Here is a 20,732-nt window from a genome sequence, read left to right as displayed (position 1 = left end):
CATTATTCTTTCAAAAATGAAGAGTTTGTCCTCATAAAAAGTCAAATCTGTTGGATGATTCTCAATTAGAAAGTTTGGCAATAGAAATTTGAAAATTTCTTATCGGGGCAAATTTATCATTTTATGAGTATTTGTCCAACCATCTACCACATTTAATGGTGATAAGTCTTATGAGCAAAAAAAAAAGTGAAAAAATGTAAAGTCCGTTAGACTGAAAACCCGAAAGGGCGATCTAAGCAAAAGTTAGGACAATAAAAAAGAAAAAAAAGATAAAAAGAAAAGGAGCAACATGGAGTTCATTAAGTTTTGTCTTAGGATTAACCTTTAAAAATAAGCAATTGAGATTTGAAATGATGTATGACTATGTTTCTCTATCTCCAAAAATATATCACTTGCTACCCAAATTTGAGCCTAAAAGTGAAAATTTTCTTCAATTACCTCAAAAATTACCTCAAACAAGGCTCACCCTCAAAACAGGGACAACACAATGGTCCCATTTAATTTAGCTTGTTTATGATACCATCAAAACAATGAAAAGGAAAAGAAGAGAAATGAACCAAAGGCATAAAGAAGGAATTGTTTTATCCTTGATGTTATTGGTTAAGATAGCTTCTTATGCTAGTGTGACAAGTAATGTGGTGGTTAAGTTCATCAAAATTCAACATCACAATCCTTCACCATATTGTCCTAAGATGAATGGGGCAGTAGAAGCGGCAAATAAGAATATAAAGAAGATTATTCAGAAGATGGTGGTCGCCTACAGGATTTAGCATGAAATGCTCTTTTTTGCTCTGCATGGATATCACACTTTTGTTCGCACCTCTACTGGGGCAACTCCGTATTCTCTGGTTTATGGTATGGAAGCAGTCCTTTCTATTGAGGTCGAGATACCTTCTCTGAGAGTATTGGCCGAAAGCAAACTTGAGGAAGCATAATGGGTTCAGGCTCGCTATGATCAGTTGAACCTAATTGAAGAGAAGAGATTAAATGCCTTGTGTCATGGTCAATCATATCAAAAAAGGATCAAGAGAGCTTTTGTCAAAAAGGTCCGCCCGTAAGAGCTTCAAGAAAGTGATTTGGTATTGAAGAAATTCTTACCACCTCAAAAAGATCATAGAGGGAAGTGGACGGGAAGATCTATTGAACCCAATAAACTCTAATGCAGCCAAGAAATTCTATGCAAAATAATAACAAAAATAAAAAGCTCGCTATGCTGAAAACCTGAAAAGGCAGCTTAGGCAAAATTTAGAGCGACCTGCTAGGCTAAAAACTCGAAAAGAGCAGTCTAGGCAAAAGTTAAGGTCTAAAAAAAATGAAAACAAATAAAAGAAACAAGAACTCGCTAGGCTGAAAATCTCAAAAAGGTGGCCTAGGCAAAAGTTAGAGCAATCTGGTAGGCTGCAAAGTCCAAAAGAAAAACCTAGACAAAAGTCGGGGTGAAAAAAAGAGGGGCGAGGAAAAGAAATCGAATAAAACATTGAAGCCAACACTATAGAAAAAATCCTTGTTTCAAATAACCTTCAAACACACATTTGGGCCTTTGTATCCATCTCACCGACCAATATTACAAACCAGTAAAGGCCATACAGATCAAAAATTGGTTGTTTTTTTTAAAAGTTTAGTCTTAAGACAAAACAATTGAACTCATCTATCATTGTTAACACGATTGCTCAAAAAAAAAAATACAAATGCTCATAAGACTTGCACATCCATTATACCATGAAGAGAATCAAACATGTAGTGCAAAATCTTCTATTCATCAATGTTCATTGATTACTATGCTCAATAATTATGAGAATCATTCAAAAGATTAGATTGGGAACAAATCACAATTCATGCCTTCCTTTGATTCCCCCTACCCAATTAAATGAGACATTTGTTTCATGTCTGATTCCTCCATCAATTCATATATCAATGTCGTTTCCCTGAGTCAAAAAACAAAGCAATCACATTCATCATTGTCTCTTATTCTACCCCTTCCTTTCAAGACTAAATTGGGACAACCACTTCACACTGGGGCAAAGCATCTCATTGCCATCTCATCACCTTAACTTTCAATTGGAATAATTGTCTAATCCAACTTTGTTCCCTATTTCTTCATAAACTAGGGCAACTCAAAGTACTCCTTTTATACCGGGACAAGTTCTCAACTATCATCACATTTTCATTTCAACCATATAAATCATGTGTCTCAAGTTTAATCAAGTCAATGCCTGTATCATCCATATTCCGCCATTCTAAATACAGTTTATCCTTCCCATATGTGTCACTGTTTGATTCTATCCACTCGAGTCTAAAGTGATGTAAATCATTTGCCTCACTTGTTCAAGTCCAAGTTAGTCTACATTCTTCCACCTTTCACTCCATTAATTTGACATCAAACTGGGGCAATTGCTCAATCTCTTATTCCCACCAGGTTCTCAATTTTTGTCATATCTTGGGGTAGTTTGCTCTATTTTCTCTATATCAAAATAAAGTCACGTTCAAATATCCTTTTTGAATAGTCTTCCAAAAAAATCATGTGTCATTGTTATGCATGTTGATTAAATGATGTTTCAAAGGGAATAACAAGATGGTGATAATCACTTAATTGATAAGTTAGGCCAAATGAGTCTCACTTGATTCTAGGTGAGATAAGTTTGAAAAGATAAATTGTGAGATCATTTTTCGACGATTGACAAAAAAGGAAATAACAGAATTTCATGAATTTGAAAAGGATAAAAAAAAGGGTGAAAGGGCTTTGCATAGATTTGCTTTTTCTAAAGAAAATAATCATTTTATGATTTTCTTTGAAAAGAAAAAAAGAAACAAAATGAAATTTGTCAATGACACCTCATAAACATCCTAACACCGAATCAAGCATTACATCATTTGTATTAATATGTTTGAAGTGTTCGTTCATGTCCAATTCTCACTTGGCATCCACTTTGTTTGCATCAAAGTTTGGTACTTTCCTAATACATGCATTCAAATTCATCACTTGCATATAAAGTCTCGCACTTGTCCGACATCTATATCATCTACGTTTGAGTTTGGCACATGTTTGACATTCATTACATCATCCATTCAAATCCAATACTTGTCCAACACCCACATTGTTCACATTAATGTCTAATACTTTGTTTAACACATTCATTCAAGCCCAATGCATACTTGTCATTTGCATCACCAAAAGTTTGGATCATCCCTAACTCATGCATTCAAGTACAATACATGCTTAGCATCCACAATAGTTGTACCAAAGTTTGGTACTTATCATGCACATGTAATCAAGTAATGTACTTGCATAACACATTCAATGAAGTTTAATATCTACTTGGCATCAACATTGTTTCTATCAAAATTCTCACTCTGTCAATCTTTCGGGTCCTCGCGCCCATGTTTTTAATTTTCAAGCCTCTGTCAATCTTTCGGGTCCCCGCGCCCACGTTTTTAATTTTCAAGCCTCTATCAATCTTTCGGGTCCCCGCGCCCATGTTTTTAATTTTCAAGCATCTATCAATCTTTCGGGTCCCCGCGCCCATGTTTTTAATTTTCAAGCCTCTATCAATCTTTCGGGTCCTCGCGCCCACGTTTTTAATTTTCAAGCCTCTATCAATCTTTCGGGTCCCGCGCCCATGTTTTTAATTTTCAAGCCTCTATCAATCTTTCGGGTCCCCGCGCCCATGTTTTTAATTTTCAAGCCTCTGTCAATCTTTCGGGTCCCCGCGCCCACGTTTTTAATTTTCAAGTCTCTATCAATCTTTCGGGTCCCCACGCTCATGTTTTTAATTTTCAAGCCTCTATCAATCTTTCGGGTCCCCGCGCCCATGTTTTTAATCAATCTTTCGGGTCCCCGCACCCATGTTTTTAATTTTCAAGCCTCTATCAATCTTTCGGGTGCCCGCGCCCCTGTTTTTAATTTTCAAGCCTCTATCAATCTTTCGGGTCCCCGCGCCCACGTTTTTAATTTTCAAGTCTCTATCAATCTTTCGGGTCCCCGTGCCCATGTTTTTAATTTTCAAGCCTCTGTCAATCTTTCGGGTCCCCGCGCCCACGTTTTTAATTTTCAAGCCTCTATCAATCTTTCGGGTCCCCGCGCCCATGTTTTTAATTTTCAAGCCTCTATCAATCTTTCGGGTCCCCGCGCCCATGTTTTTAATTTTCAAGCCTCTATCAATCTTTCGGGTCCTCGCGCCCACGTTTTTAATTTTCAAGCCTCTATCAATCTTTCGGGTCCCCGCGCCCATGTTTTTAATTTTCAAGCCTCTATCAATCTTTCGGGTCCCCGCGCCCATGTTTTTAATTTTCAAGCCTCTGTCAATCTTTCGGGTCCCCGCGCCCACGTTTTTAATTTTCAAGCCTCTATCAATCTTTCGGGTCCCCGCGCCCATGTTTTTAATTTTCAAGCCTCTATCAATCTTTCGGGTCCCCGCGCCCATGTTTTTTAATTTTCAAGCCTCTATCAATCTTTCGGGTCCCCGCGCCCATGTTTTTAATTTTCAAGCCTCTATCAATCTTTCGGGTCCCCGCGCCCATGCTTTTAATTTTCAAGCCTCTATCAATCTTTCGGGTCCCCGCGCCCATGTTCTTAATTTTCAAGCCTCTATCAATCTTTCGGGTCCCCGCGCCCACGTTTTAATTTTCAAGCCTCTAACAATCTTTCGGGTCCCCGCGCCCATGTTTTTAATTTTCAAGCCTCTATCAATCTTTCAGGTCCCCGCGCCCACGTTTTAATTTTCAAGCCTCTATCAATCTTTCGGGTCCCCGCGCCCATGTTTTTAATTTTCAAGCCTCTATCAATCTTTCGGGTCCCCACGCCCACGTTTTTAATTTTCAAGCCTCTATCAATCTTTCGGGTCTTCGCGCCCACGTTTTTAATTTTCAAGCCTCTATCAATCTTACGGGTCCCCGCGCCCATATTTTTAATTTTCAAGCCTCTATCAATCTTTCGAGCCCTCGTGCTCACTCTTTTAATTTTCAAGCCTCTATCCATCTTTCGAGCCCCGTGCTCATTCTTTTAATTTTCAAGCCTCTATGCTCACTCTATCAATCTTTCGAGCTCTCGTCTCACTCTTTTATGCTTCAAACCTCTATGCTCACTGTATCAATCTTTCGAGCCCCCGTGCTCACTCTCTTATGTTTCGAGCCCCCGCACTCATCCTTTTATGTTTCAAGTCTCTATGTTCACTCTATCAATCTTTTGAGCCCCCGTGCTCACTCTTTTAATGTTTCGAGCCCCCGTGCTCACTCTTTTAACTTTTAAACCTCTATCAATCTTTCGAGCTCTCGTGCTCACTATTTTATGCTTCAAACCTCTATGCTCACTGTATCAATCTTTCGAACCCCCGTGTTCACTCTCTTATGTTTCGAGCCCCGCACTCATTCTTTTATGTTTCAAGCCTCTATGTTCACTCTATCAATCTTTTGAGCCTCCGTGCTCACTCTTTTAATGTTTCGAGCCCCCGTGCTCACTCTATCAATGCTTCGAGCCCCCGCGCTCACTCTTTTAATGTTTCGAGCCCCACGCTCATGTTTTTTAATGTTTCGAGCCCCTGTGCTCATATATCTCTAAACTTTAGACGAAATTGGTATTTTCTTTACTTATATTTTACTACGATAATATGCAACAAGAGTTGTTTATATTATCTAGTAAAATTAAGTAAAGAGGGGCAACTGTAGTAACCCAATTTCGTCCGGGAAATATTAATTTTGTTCTTAAAAAATAGAAAAATAGGTATATGCAAAAAAGAATAAAAAAGGACAAAATTTCAAGCCCGGAACGGGCCGTTCCAAAACCAGAACGGGCCATTCCAACTTTCCAAAAGGTACTAAGATTGCAGGCCTGGAACGGGCCGTTCCCAATCTGGAACGGGTCGTTCCAACCTTCCAAAAAAGGCTAAAATTCTAGCCCGGGTCCAAACCCAACACCGGGCACGCCAACTAGCCAGAGCCCAGCTCGGAACCCAACCAGGCCACCCTACGAGGAGTAATGAACACCATCGCCAGAGGATTTGCAGGGGGAAGCGCCAGCAACTCGGCCCGCAAGCGACATCTTCACAGCGTCAACCATGTCCAAGGTCGGTCGACAAACCATACGCCACAGAACCCTCCCATCACCTTCACCGACGAGGACTATGCTGACATCAACCCAAACCAGGACGACCCAGTTGTCATCTCCGTCGAGGTCGCAAACTGGGCCGTTCAAAAAACTTTAATTGACCAGGGCAGCTCGGCCGACGTCCTCTACTGGCCCACCTTTCTCTGACTAGACATACCACATCATTAATCCAACCTCACAACGAGCTCCTAGTCGGCTTCAACGGAGAACGCATCCACACTAGAGGATACGTCGAACTACTGACCACCTTCGGAGCCCCGCCCTCAACCAGGAGGGTCATGGTTAAGTACCTCTTCGTTGAGGCTTACACCTCCTATAACATCATTATTTATTTATTTATTTAATATATATATATATATATATATATATATATATATATATATATATTTTGTCCAAAGTTGTATGGATTAAAACAAATTAAAAATACTAAAAACAAGTTAAAATATATGGTAGGAATTAAAATCACTAGTTTATGAGTGTATGAACTAAAGCGTAAATATTATATAAGTATAGGGTTAAATAAGAAATTAGATTTATAAAATATTTAAAATAACTTTAATATATTTAAATATTTTTTGAGAGGATATTCAAATATTTTTTAAATATGTAAAAACATTTTATTTATGTATCGTTAGGGAAAAAATAATATTTAGTGAATAATTAATACACTTTTAAAGAGAATAATAAACGATTTAAAGAGCATTTAAAATTTATTAATTGTTTAATAAAATGTGTACATAAAATGTAAGTATGGTCTTCAATTCAATTAATGTACATTATAATTTTAAAATAATTACTAAACATGCAATAACAAACAACGACTTTTTCTTTCATAAATCACGTTGTAATTTAAAGAATGTACCAAAAAAAATATATATATATATATATATATATATATATATTAATTTAAAACACAATTTAAACGTATTCGTGCACGCATTTGATTATCCTTTTTCTAAGAGCAAAAGGAAGTGTAAATGTGTCAAGTTTTGGTCTAAAGTAAAAGTAAAGTCATTAATTGGATATAATTCACACCAAAAGTTGGACTTTTATCTAAACTGTTTTTCTTGAGGGAAAGGTTTATCATAAAATAAAGAGGATCAAAGGATATATATGAACGGTGTGATCAAGAATTAAATGGGAAGCTCCAGTAGGAGACTCATCCACACTAACAAATTCACCTAATCAAAGTCTAATTTCGCAACATGATTTTCTCATCTATTAACACCAAAAACATCACAAAATAACAAGTTTTCTGTTTTCTGTTTTCTTGCAAAATATGAAGAGTGTAATAGTAATAGCAGCTTTCTTTGTGGAGAATCTGTTTTTGAAAAACGAAGGTGCAGCTTCCCTTATTCTCCAAATATTAGTAACATCTTTTATCCTTATTCTAAAGGATATTTACCGTAAGAGAATATTAACGATTCTCTCTCTCACTCTTTTGTTTAATATTCTTTACTATAAGAGAAATATTAGCGTCTCTCTCACTCTTTTATTTAGTATTTTCTTTGTTTATTAGTTGAAGTTTAGTCCTAGATATTTTTAATAGTTTTCAACTATTAGTATGTATAAATTTTTTTAATAAATACTTAACTTTTACATAAATTATATCATATTTTATTTTTAAAAAAAATTGAAGTGCATTAGTTAATTTTAACATGAGCTCAATTCATCTTCCAAGTTCTTAGTTGACTTCTAACTCTGATACTTTAATCTCATTCATCCTCATGTTTAAGATTAATGGATTGTGTGTCCTCTAAGATTCAATCTAATTATTGGAAAATCAATCTAAAATTAGGTACCAATAACATACATATGACATTAGGCATCATCGAAGAGAAGAGTTAAATTAGGAATGAAGAGTTATGCATAGAGTCTCTTAATCAAAAAGTCATGCACAAAGAGTCATGAACAAAGGATCGTGAATGAAGGGTCATATCATTCCCTATAAATTAAAAGAGAGACTTGTGATGAGAGTAGTTACCACCTAAAGAGAAAGTCACCATTGATAGAGAGAAGGGGTCACCACCCATTGTGGGAGAGGGTCATCACCCTATGTAAAATGAGGGGTTTAAGTAATGGGAAGGCTTCTTAAGTTTGTCTAGAAAAACTTCTAATGTGTTTGATTGAATGAATATCTATTGAGATGTTTTCAAAGATGTAGGTAAGAAGTGTCAAATGACGTTAAACTTATGTCTTCCTTATTATATATTTGTGTTGTATTTACCTGAGTTTGTATACTTTGATCTTCAGTGTGACTGAAGGAGACTTCTCCCCAACACTAACCTCTCTTATACAAGTAGGATGTGGTCAAAGAGTAAAGTCGAATACTCCTCAAATTGCTACCGAGGACTAGATAATCAAGGATTCCAAAAGTGTCATGGAAGCATCATTTGAAGGTAATTTGATGGTTACTAGGTCTTCCATTAAGGCTCAAACTCAATAAGATTAATATAAATAGTGATATATATTAAGGAGAAAAGGTACTTTTAGATTGCATTTATTACAACATTTACTATGTTGACTTGATTAAGATCAAAGACTCACTTGAATGTTGAAGTGTCTTTTGCAAGTATACTTATTTTGCCTTCTCAAATAGGTTCGATCGAGGACTATTGTTATCACTCATACAAGTAAGTATGCACATGTCAAACCCTTCGAGTAAGTAAAGTTAAGGACTAGGAGGATTTAAAACATGAAGACTTAGAGGACAAAGACTCATCGAATAAGGACTTAGAGTGATAAAATTACATATGTATCCTTATATAGGTATATTTTGGTGTCCACTATATATGGGATCTGATTTTTTTTTCTTTTGCAAGAAAGAAAAGTTTGAAAGAATGGTGACTATCTACAATATTATAGATCATAATAAAAATGTCTATACTTTTATTATTTTTTTCAATTCCTCCTTTTAATTTTTCTTTTTAAGTAAGCTTATTATTATTTATAATATAGTACTATTTTTATTCACCTGTTTTATTGATAACTAATTATATAATTTTTTTAAATGTTATATAACTGATGTTTTAATACATGGAATGATGAAGAAGAAATACTCATTTTATATAGCTAAAGCTTATGAATAAATAATTTTAAATATAATTAAGATTTATAATAAATATTTTTAATATATAAATTATAAATTAAAATTATATTATGATCTATAATATTATTTTAGTTATTGATAATTTATTTTAAAATTATTATACTTTAATTTTCAAATAAAATTTAAAAATAAATTAAAAAAGAGATTAAAAAAAAAATCTTCTTAAACTATTCTCATTAAGGAAAAACTTAAAAAAAAATGCAATGCAACATAGGGGTATAAGTGGGTCGGGTTGGAGCGTGTTTAGATGGATCTGTTACTCGACCCAATCAAAATTTAACGGGTTGAGTTGAGTTGGGTTTGTACAATTTTTTTTTTTAACTCAATCCAACCCAACTCGATTACAAACAGGTTGGGTTGGGTTGGGTTGGGTTGGGTTAATCGATTCAACATAATTAAATTTATTTATCTTTTGGGAAAATTTAAATGTTTCAAAATATATGTAAATCATTTGATACATTATTGTAAATACAACGTTATCAACCTATAAAACAAACAATGATACAAATTAAATTTTAAAATAAAGTTATTAATTTTTTACATTATTATCAACTCAAAAAATAAACATTAATTAATACAAAATAAAATTTAAAATAAATATATTATATTGTTACAATGCTATTAACCTAAAACACAAAACTCGTTATTAAACAAGAGTGAAAATGAGTATTGTCCGGAGCAAATGATCATTCAAACACTATTATTATTACAATTATTATTATTATTATTATTATTATAATATATGACCAGGTCGAGTTGGGTAACGGGTTAAAAATACAAAACTCATTATTTGACCCATATAATACTGAATTTTAATCGAGTTGGGTTGGATCTGACCTAAATACTAAAAAAATTTAATCTGAATCCATTAGATAGATTCATATCGGTTTGGGTCAGATCGGATTCTCAAGTTATCTATACCCACTTACACTCCTAATACAATGTTCTCTTGATGACAAAAGTACTCCCATGCACAATAGTTATTCTAATTTATATATTAAAAAAATATTTAAAACAAAAAGTCAAATATATAATTGTTCATTTTTAATCTCCAATATTTTATTTAAAATAAATTAATCACACAATTTGTTTATAAAACTTCAAGAATAGAGGTCATTTTTTTATAAACATATTATATTAAATATTTATTGGTGAATAAATATTTTATCAACTTTGTTGATAATTTATCTTTATCAAGAAATTTAATTGACAATTTTTAGAGAAATCTCTTTCTAACCACACTTTTTTCATTTACAATACTCAAACCTAATACCTTAATTAAGAAATTGAGTTTAATATTACTTATCTCAATAACTTATTGATAAAATAGATGTCATTTTTTGATAATTTAAAAAAACTGTTTTTTATGCTTAAAAAAATGACTTATTGATAAAATGGATCTCAATTTTTATTAGACCATTGATGATTTAAAAAACATGTTTTTTATGCTAAGAAAATTGACAATTGAATTGGTTGACCGCTATGTTTGTATTCTTTTTATAATAAAAAAAGTTGTGGATGAGAATATATACAATTATTGGAATTTTTTCTTCTTTTTTGTAACCGCCAAATCTATGATAATTGCTAGTGTATTGGACTATGAACAAGATTCTAAAAGAGACATTAAGAACTGAGTTTGATACACGATCATAAGTCCGTTTTTTATCCATGCATGAGAATCAAATTCAATAGTTTACAGTAACTCATTCCTTAATCAATTGAGTTAGACTTTTTAAATAATAATAAGTTTTTTTTTTAATCTACTTCATTAAGTTTTACTTAAAACAAAATAATCATGAAATTCGTTTATATCACAAAGAACCTTGAGAGTTGAGAGTAGATGTATTTTTTTTTTTTATAATTATGTTATTGATATAGATAAAAAAAATATTTCATTTTATTGATGATTAATTTTTGTCAAAAAAATTAATTGACTTTTTTTAGTGAGATTTCTCTTCCTAACATCTTTTTCATCCACAACACTCAAATTTAAGGTTTTATTTAAAAAAATCGAGTATAGTATCACTTAGATCAACGACTTGTTGATAAGATGAAGGTTGTTTATGTTTAGAGATGATTTAAAAGCATGTATTTTTATATGCTAAGAAAATTCAAATTTGAATTAATTAACATTTACCTTTGTACCTAAAAAAATTCACAGTTATCTAAATAAAAGAATATCTTTTATTATTGTTATTTATTTTTTAATAATCAGATATCGTAACACTATAAGTTTTTAATTATTTATCTATCCAGTACTTAAGGTGTGTTGTGGGATTCTAAGAGTTGAGAAACTCTCAGGAGTCTAGTGAGTTTTGAGGGTTTCTAGCTAAAGATTTAATTGACCTTGAGAAAAAAAAGTATATAAGGTTTATTTTGAAAACTGGGCCTCAAACTCAACTTTTCATAGACCTTAGAGAGAGAGTAGAGTGAGAAGTTATAGTTGTTGAGTCTTGTTCTTTTCTCTTAAATTCCTAGGAGCACTAGAGCAGTGATTCTTGTTGTTGGTAGTGATTTAGAGTACTTGAAGGTAAGAATCGAAGTGTGTTGGTGTAGAATTCTTGTACTCGAAGCTCAAAGCAATGTTTTTTCCTTTTTTCCTTCTTTTCAAATTTTCAAGTTCTAGAAGCAAAGGAAGCTAGGATGAATTCGTGTTGGGTTTGTTGTGTTACTCAGCTATATGTTGTTTAATTAGAATTAAAATGTGTATAGTTTGATTATATTTCAGATAGTATGGGGAAAGTTTGAGTTTCGGGGTTTTGGTTCATTGGTATGAATTTTGGACAATTTGGTGTCTTTTGTAGTTGCATGTTGTTACTTTGATGTGAAATGAGTTGTTGAGAATGCGTATGTATGAATGAATACAATGCTTGGATTTTCTAGATTTCAAGTGGATTGAAGCAATTTTTGAAGTCTACATTTGCAAATTTTTGATGTCGTGTCGGGCATACCTTCGTGGCGTTGGGCGTAGTTTCAACTAAGGGCCTTTGTCTCATTCACATTAAGTGTAGGACCGGTGGCATCGAGCGTAAAGAGAGAGACTTGTCTTAGGTTGGGATGACGTCAGGCATGGTTTGAATAATATTGGGTGTGAGAGCATTGGAAAGTCTCTGACTTGGTAATGCTGAACCCCAATTGGGTGGTGTCAAGCGTGATCAAGGCAAAGGCTTTATGCCTAAGTGACGTCATGCATAAACGAGGTGACACCGGGCATGAGTCAGGTAGAGTCTCTCTACCTGATATGAGATCGAGTGTGAATTTTGTAATGCTAGATGTGAGGTCCCAAGTGGTTCCCTACCTTAGCCACACTAGGCAAGGGTTGAGTGGCATCGTACGTGGGCAAGGCAAAAAGCTCCCTATCTGAGTGGCATCAAACACGAGGCAGGTTGCGTTGAGCGTGAGTTATGTTATTGATACATGTTGTTTGATGGTTTAGTGACCAGAAATAGAGTAGGTGAGTCTATTGTGTGTTGTAGGATGTATGAGGATGATGAGCATTGATATGTTGTGTATGATTGATATGCTATATTTGAAATGGTTGGGGTGTTGAATAAACATTAACATGGTATACTTATGCAATTGGAATGGTGACAAACATTGATATGCTATGTATGATTGACATGTTATAATTGCATTGTTGGAGTGTGAATAAGCATTAGTATGCTATTATTCAATCAGTCATTGAGCATCTGTATGCTTGTCTTGGATGAGTTGTATAGCATTAGTATGTTAATTGTGATTGGTGTGATTTGATCTCTATATACATTGACATGGGGTAATGTATATAGATGATGTATGTTGAGACGTTAATGCTAAGAATGCCTAAACATTAAAACATGTTGATTGACTTAGGACTAAAGGAGAGAGTGTTGTTTGAAAGTTGAAGATCTCATATAGGGAATATTGTTTTGGCACTCTGGGAGGCAAATTGTTGAAAACCCTCCTTGAGTTGGTGTGAAACTCTTAGAGTGGATTTTGTTGAGTCTCCTCTAGACCCTTAATCAATGTAGAGTAAAATATGAAGTTGAGGGCTACCATCCTAAACTTATTACTAAAAAGTTGTATGGTTCCTTGCGGATAATTAGTAGGCTAATTTCACATGTAACTTGGTAATGCATGCTAAGATCATGGTACGCCTATACCCAATTATACTAATCCTAATGATGAAGCCAGACTTTCCTAGTGTAAGTGGTGATACCCGAGAAATCGAAGGTAGGGATTGATATCCAATTTTATTTGTTGATCTAGTGGGTGCATTGGCATGCGAAAGTAATCAGGTTGATTTAGTAGGGTCAAGCAACTTAGATTGCTCAAGTGTATTAAGAGATCTTCATAGGTAACTGTGTGACAACATATTAGATGTGGTTTTTGCATATGACGTAGTGTGAGTTTGATTATATTCATATGCATGATGAGAATATTTTGTTGTATGGTTTAATACCGGTGAATGTTTGACTTGCATTGGTGTTTACCTCTCAAACGTGGTGATTGTTATATGTTGTAAACCATGTGACATATTTTGATTGGTTTACATGTTGGAGAGTAGTATAGATGTTCTTTCCTATACTTGTATGTTTTTTAAATCTAGTTTATCCTTGTGTGTTTTTCGTGTAATTTAAACTACGATGATCATGATTTTCATGGGAACATGACAAGGTTAGTCGAAGCGGGCTCTTGGAGCAGCTGTGAACCACACTATTAGTGATGTAGTTGATGACTACTATTTTGGATGGTTTGTATAATTGTGCTTGATTGATACTTAGAATTTATAATTTACTTTTATATTACATATTACATGTCCAATTGTTAGTAAATGTATAACTTTAAGTAATAGTAATTTTACTTCTAATTGATGATTTCATGAAGTATAGCAACTAGCAACTATAACGAATTGTTACAAATTTTATGAAAATTTTTTATTGTACATAGTTATAAATAAGATTCCAAAAGAGACATTAAAAGTTTGATACATGATGATAAGCCAGATTTTTGAAATTTAATTTAGTAATTTTCAATAACTCACCATTCAACCAATTGAGCTAAACTTTTTAATAATAATAATAAGTTCGTTTTTTTAATTTACTTTATTGGAATTTTATTTAAAACAAATTATTTATACAATTATACAATAGAAAACCTCGAGAATGGTGGTCGTTTATTATTAGACCGTTGATAATTTAAAAACATTTTTTCTTTTTAGATGTTAAGATTTAAATTTGACCTAGTTGATCGTTATCTATGTAAAAAGAAAAGGTGATAATTATCTAAATTGGAGAATATATCTTATTATTGTGGATTTTTTTTTTCTTTTTTAACTGACAAATCATATGATAATTGTTAGTGCACTGAGTTATGAATCAAGATTATAAGAGAGACATTATAAAATGAATTTGATAAATGATAATAAATGAATTTTTTTTATCTACTAAAATCTATTTAAATAGTTGACAACAACTCATTTTTTAACTTAACGATAAATTATTTTTTAATAATTATCTTATTAATATGATATGTGTTTTATAAATGACTAATTTCTCATAAGACTAATAATTATAAGTTATTTTTTTTATTAATAATGATAAGTTAGTTTAAGACTATATATCTACAAAATATTCATCCAATATATTAAAGTAGAATAATTATAACTTTAATGAGAGCATTTTTAGTTCTTTCTTTCTTTCTTATGAGAGAATTTTCGAAAGGTTTTCATAACATCTTATATTTAACAATACACTATTTTCATCCACTGATGAATAAAATATAGGCCATTTTCATTTTGATTTTAAATTGAAAATAACATTATTTAAAAAAAAGCATCAATAATAATTTTCTCATCTCTATACATAAATTAAAATAAAGTGAATTTTTTATATTTATTTAAAAAAAAAAAAGAAGATGAAAATTGGTTTGGTTAGAAGGAGATAGCGAGAATGGTGAAAATAAGCGAAAAAGGAGAAGCGTGAAGGTAGCAGAGAAGAGAAGGAAGAAGTCAGGCGGCACATAGAATGAAATGTTGCGGCACGTGTCCCCTTCCCCACACCCTTCTCAATCTCCCAGCCCCAGGACATTTCACCGTTACCCTCTCTCCCTATTTTATTTTTATTTTTATTTATTCCTCCTTATTTATTATTATTTATCTATATATATAAATATTATATTCTCTATTCTCTCTCTTTCTCTCTCGCTCGCTACCGCCAACTCGATCGGCATCGGCACCCACTCGAGGGGAAACGCGATTCCCTTTTCCCTTCGCAACAACAAACAAACTCCTTCAGGATTCCAATTCCATCCTAATTACCTATCTTTTATTTTCCCCCAATTTACCCTTCTGCTTCTCCCTTTTAGTCTCTCTTTTTCCCCTTCCCCTTTCAATCCTCACGCTTATCGCTTTACCAGATTATAACAAAACACAAAAAAACTACAACAAGAGAGAGTAGGGATTTCGTTTTCTCATTTTTTTATTCTGTGGATAAATTCCATTCTATTTTACGTCCTCTGATTATATTCTACCTCTTCTATTAGGGAGATTATTGTTAATTGGGTTTTTCGCAAGAAACTCTGTGAGCTTTTTGGAGCGTTGTTTTAGTTTGCCATCCGAAATCGAGGGTTTTCTTGTTAGATCTCTGCTAGTGCCACACTTTTTTTTTTTCTTTTTTTTAGTTTTCGTGTTTTTTTTTTCTTTTCTTCTTGTTCCGGTGTTGGTCTGTTTCTAAGAAGGAAAAGAAGAAAAAAAATCTCCAGCCTTGAAAATAAAAAAAACTAGGGTTTGTCGATTTGTCTAGGGTTGTGTACATAGATAGGTAGATAGATACATGCGATGGCGTTGAATTTCTCGCATCGACCGATTTTTTCTGAGGATAATTTGGTTTCGCCGATGAGGATGGGAATTCCGGAGAAGAGTGGCGTTGAGAATTGCTTTGATTACGGAAGAGATAGGGGGGGTGGGGGTGGTGCGAGTCATGATGACATTCTCGATCTTTTGCCTTCGGATCCCTTCGGCATGGACATCAGCACCACCTTCACGGCCATCACTGGGTGGCTCGAGGATTTGGAGGTTGACTATGGTGGGTACCGAAGGGATGAGCTTGGGGCGAGTGATGACAATTACCAGCTTTTTGCTGGGTTGAATTTCATTTGGAACAATGCTATGAGGTTCCATGCTTGTGTTGAGGAGAATAGGGGGTTTGGGGAGTGTTGTTCTGTTAGGGGTGATGGGGCTGCTGCATCTAGCAATTTTGGGTTTCGATCTGCTGGTGATGGTGACCTGTCGGGTTTGCCTGCTGCTGCTAATGTGTCGGGTGATGTTGAGACTGAGAGCGGGGATGATGGTGGGGAAGGGTGTGAGGAGCAAGCTCCTCACCTGGCCTTGAGTTTTTCTCTTGGCTATCTGGGTTTGTCTGATCTTCTTGCTGTTGAAAGAGCGTGCAAATCGCTGCATTCCACGGTTCGCGGTGACCCGCTCTTGTGGAGGACTATCCATGTGGATCAGCCTTTGAATGAGAGGATCACTGATGATGTTCTTTTGCAATTGACCAATAGGGCTGAAGGTAATCTTCAGTGCCTGAGCCTTGTCGAGTGTACCAGGATCACTGATGATGGTTTGAAGCGGGTTCTTGAAGGCAATCCCAAGTTAATCAAGGTACGCTTGCATTAGGTTATTGTGATTGTGGATTTCAAATTGGAATTTAGCTGCTTCTGAAGCGTGTGCATGTGGTTTTTTGTGTAATTGATTTGGATCATGCTGGTGCTGTTGTTTTATTTTTCATTAAACGGTGAATTGGTGATGCAGTTTATTTTCAACATCTTGAGTTGACGCTTTATTTTTATTTAGGTCATGCTCAAAAGTGTCTTTTGGGCATTAGTTAAGGAATCAAAAGGAAATTTTTTTTACGAGTATTATTAATGTACCTCCAATGTCTTTTCCAATGCACTTTTAATGTGGTTCCCAATAATAATTTTATATTTGTTGAAATTTTAACCCTTAGGGCACTTGTTAGCATGTCTGTATATTTGCATGGAACATTTGGCCCTTTGCACCATCGCAAGTATTTACTTTATGGGTTACTTTATTTGCCTTCCGTTACAGAAATCAATTCAGGCTGCTTTTTTATATAGCTCTAGTGCACATACATCAGTTGTTGGTGGTGGCATATATGGATGTTGGTGTACGAAATACTTATATTCTGTCCAAAATAATTAAGCAGTGTATCCTTGACTACAACTTTATATTTGTGGTTGTAATTTGCCGACCCAACTGTCCTACTATCCTATTGCTTTGCTATTTATGATCCATTCTTGCATTGGTAGAAAATGTGCTATTCTCCATTGTGTTTTGTTGGAAGAAAACCTCACAATTGAAGGTAAGACATGAAAGAAAAATGGATCATAGATCTAGGTGAGGCAATTAATTGTTCAATTGTCAGCTTTGATGCATTGCAAACTTCTTTTACTTTTTAGATGCATTCGAGTTAAATAATTCTTGTAAATGTTACAGATCTTGGTTCCTTAAACTAAAAATTTGTTGATCCTTTTTATTGTTTCATATATCATGTGAGTTGGTGTTGGTATACTTGATAATCCCTGATTTTTGTCAACTGTTATTGCATTAACTTTTCTGAGCATTGAATACTTGGAAGCTCAGCCAAGGTTCAAAGTTCTTTCCCTTCCATTTTTAAAAAGTTTGTTCATAAAATTATGCTGTTAAACTGTTCCTGACTTTGTTGATGTCTTTTATTGTTTCATGTATCATGTTTTTTTAGTGTTTCCATGCTTTTGATAATCCCTGGCTTTGTTGCCTGTTATTGCATTAACGTATATGAGGATTGAATACTTGAGAGCTCAGCCAACGTTCGAAGTTTTTTCACTTCCATATTTTTACAAGTAACTAAGAAATTTTTTTTTTCTTCATAAAACTGTACAGTTGAGTGTTCCTGGATGTACAAGACTCAGTATTGACGGCATTGTGGGTATTTTAAAAGCTTTCAACTCTGTGGATACCCAAGGGGTGAAGCATTTACACATAGGCGGTCTTTATGGTGTTACTCAGAAGCATTTTGAAGAGCTGAAACACTTGTTGGGTGCTGATAGCCAGCTGCGGCAGCACTCTCACAAACCACACTATTATCGCAGGGGAAACTTTTATCTACCTTGTAATGATAATCGAACCATAGATATCGAAGTTTGCCCACGATGTCAGAATTTGAGGCTTGTTTATGATTGTCCAGCAGAGAGTTGTCAGAGGGTGGAACACACTACTCAGGTGTGTAGGGCATGCACTCTATGCATACCCCGATGTAGTCAATGTGGCCGTTGCATCAATGACAGTGAGTATGAGGAAACATTTTGTTTGGAGTTGCTTTGCTCTTCTTGTTCTAAGCAGCTTGTCAAGTGTTCAGAAAGTACTGATAGAAAGGTTGGGCCAGCTAAGTCAGTTGTTATTCATGAACAAAACTAGGCTTTTGTCAAATATCTTTTGGATGTCTTTATGATGAAAAATTCCCCTATGAAGTGATATGAATCGGTGGGTGCTGTTGGAGTTGTGTGGCATTCTGTGTATTTGGTCTCAGAGGTGTGATGCATGCGGTGGGGATTTTCCTGCTGTAGGGAAGGTGGAAAATGATTTCATTGTAACATGCAGGAACCAAATCGATTACCATGGTTATTGATCATCTACTTGCATGGTTGCAATGGATTTTTCATTATGTGGAACACGATGGCTGCAGTTGGAGTGTTGATTTGCAACGTTGAATTCAGATATCATTTGTGACGACTCTTGCATAACCAGTTTGAACTCTGATCTTTTAGACTTATGGTTATTTCATTATCTGCATTGATAAATTCACTCTTGCCAGGTTGTGGTGTATGCACCCTGTTTATTTTTTGCCATTCTTGGAGGAGAAAAAAAATAAAAGTGGTATTACGATGTCTTTAAATTTTTGCTTATGTCTCTGTCAGCTTTAGCTTGTATCAAGTGAAATTCATTTATGGTGGACTTGGACCTTAAAATGAATACTATTTATTTTTTATGTACTCGAGCATTTTCGGATTATTTTCCGTTTTCCCCCCTTGCCTATTGAGGAGGTTTCTTGTTATGTTGGCCTCTTTTGTGTCTCGGAAAAGTCGTTGAATGATTTGATTATAGAAGTCTAACCTGATGGGTAATAGTGTTGGACACGTATTCTTATGCAGAATGTGTCGACACGTATAATGTGACTCTAGAATTTCTCTTAAAAGTACAGACTTCATCTTGAAATTGAAAATTATCCTGATTTATTCTTCTGAGTAAGGAGGGGATTCAAAAGTATACAGTGCATAATAATGGCGTATAAAATATGCAACATTTCGTGATACATTAAAGTAATCTTGTCCACCCCCAGTAAACAAAAATCACATCTCTAAATTTTTTTTATTTTTTGGCTTGAAGTGAACTTCATTAAAATTAACGGAACAGAAAACAAAAGTATCTTGTTGCACCAGAACAAAGGTGTCTTGATAGCCACCTATGTTGGCCATTTAGCGTATACTGGCCTGTGGCCTCCTAAGAAAGTTATTATTAGCTGCTCGTTTAAATTTAGGAAGATGTTACTATTGTTCAAGCATATGAAAACTTGGAGAGCACGAGATTACACTCTTACAAAGCTAGTAATGGAGAAACTAAGGCATAGCATAAATGAAAAGGTGTGATCAAAGTCATTCAAAAACCAGAAGTTACGTTTTTGTTGTCTTGTCTTGGTTGCAAGATTTTGGGAGGATTACTATGAGTGTGTGTTTGCTTTCACGTTCAAACCACCTAAAACTCCACTTGGGTTCAAAAATGAACTCAAATTTCGGTCGCAAACTAAGTTTTGATTCCTTACGCGTAGAAGCAACAATTTATTATTTATGCATTGACAAAAAGGTTGCCTATATTAACAAACATACACCTATAATTTAGTATTGTATCATCACATTCATTTTATTATAAAACTTATACCCTTTTCAATAATTACATATTTTAAAGTGATTTTTTATTTATATGATCTAAATATAAAGTTCATTTTACTAAAATCACGTTTGAGATAAAAGCATTTAAATGCAAATCATGTTATTCCAAATTCAGTTCTTACCAAAAACAAGTCTGTAAAATTTAGTTGGTTCACTCCCGAGTTTTAAAATTTTAATCCAAACAAGTAGTATATTAAGTGACACCAACAAACGGTCAAAAGAAATAATGACAGATAGAAATACAAGACCTTGTTTATTTATCCACTTACCCCAACTTGCTGTGAAATTTAACGCATGGGCTGTAGTAAATTTTGGCAACAAACTAAAGAAAGTGAGGGTAGGACTTATGTCAAGGTCATTTTAGCATGGGGTAGTTTAAACACTTCCCTAAATTATTGGCTTCTTCCAACTTTCAAGAATTATACATTGATCCCAAAAACTCTAAATTGCATCTGGGTAATCTCTATAAGAATGGAATGTAAGCTCAGGAACGTTCTCCAACAGATACAAAAGTAATTGTTCCAATTGCTGTAGTAGTTA

General features: G+C 34.3%; 1 protein-coding gene across 1 annotated transcript; it reads left to right on the top strand.

Moving 5' to 3' along the window:
* The first annotated feature begins 15,256 nt into the window (after nucleotides 1-15,256).
* On the top strand, nucleotides 15,257-19,238 carry LOC109810679 (Ribonuclease inhibitor). Its single transcript, XM_020374205.3, has 2 exons — nucleotides 15,257-16,848; nucleotides 18,130-19,238. The coding sequence occupies exons 1-2, from the start codon at nucleotides 16,027-16,029 to the stop codon at nucleotides 18,661-18,663; spliced, it is 1,356 nt and encodes a 451-aa protein (XP_020229794.1). The 5' UTR covers nucleotides 15,257-16,026; the 3' UTR covers nucleotides 18,664-19,238.
* Nucleotides 19,239-20,732: the final 1,494 nt, after the last annotated feature.

This window comes from Cajanus cajan, chromosome 2, assembly GCF_000230855.2.
Source record: "Cajanus cajan strain Asha chromosome 2, NIPB_CcT2T_4, whole genome shotgun sequence".
Classification (NCBI taxonomy): Eukaryota; Viridiplantae; Streptophyta; class Magnoliopsida; order Fabales; family Fabaceae; genus Cajanus; species Cajanus cajan.
This window is presented reverse-complemented; position numbering and strand designations above follow the sequence as displayed.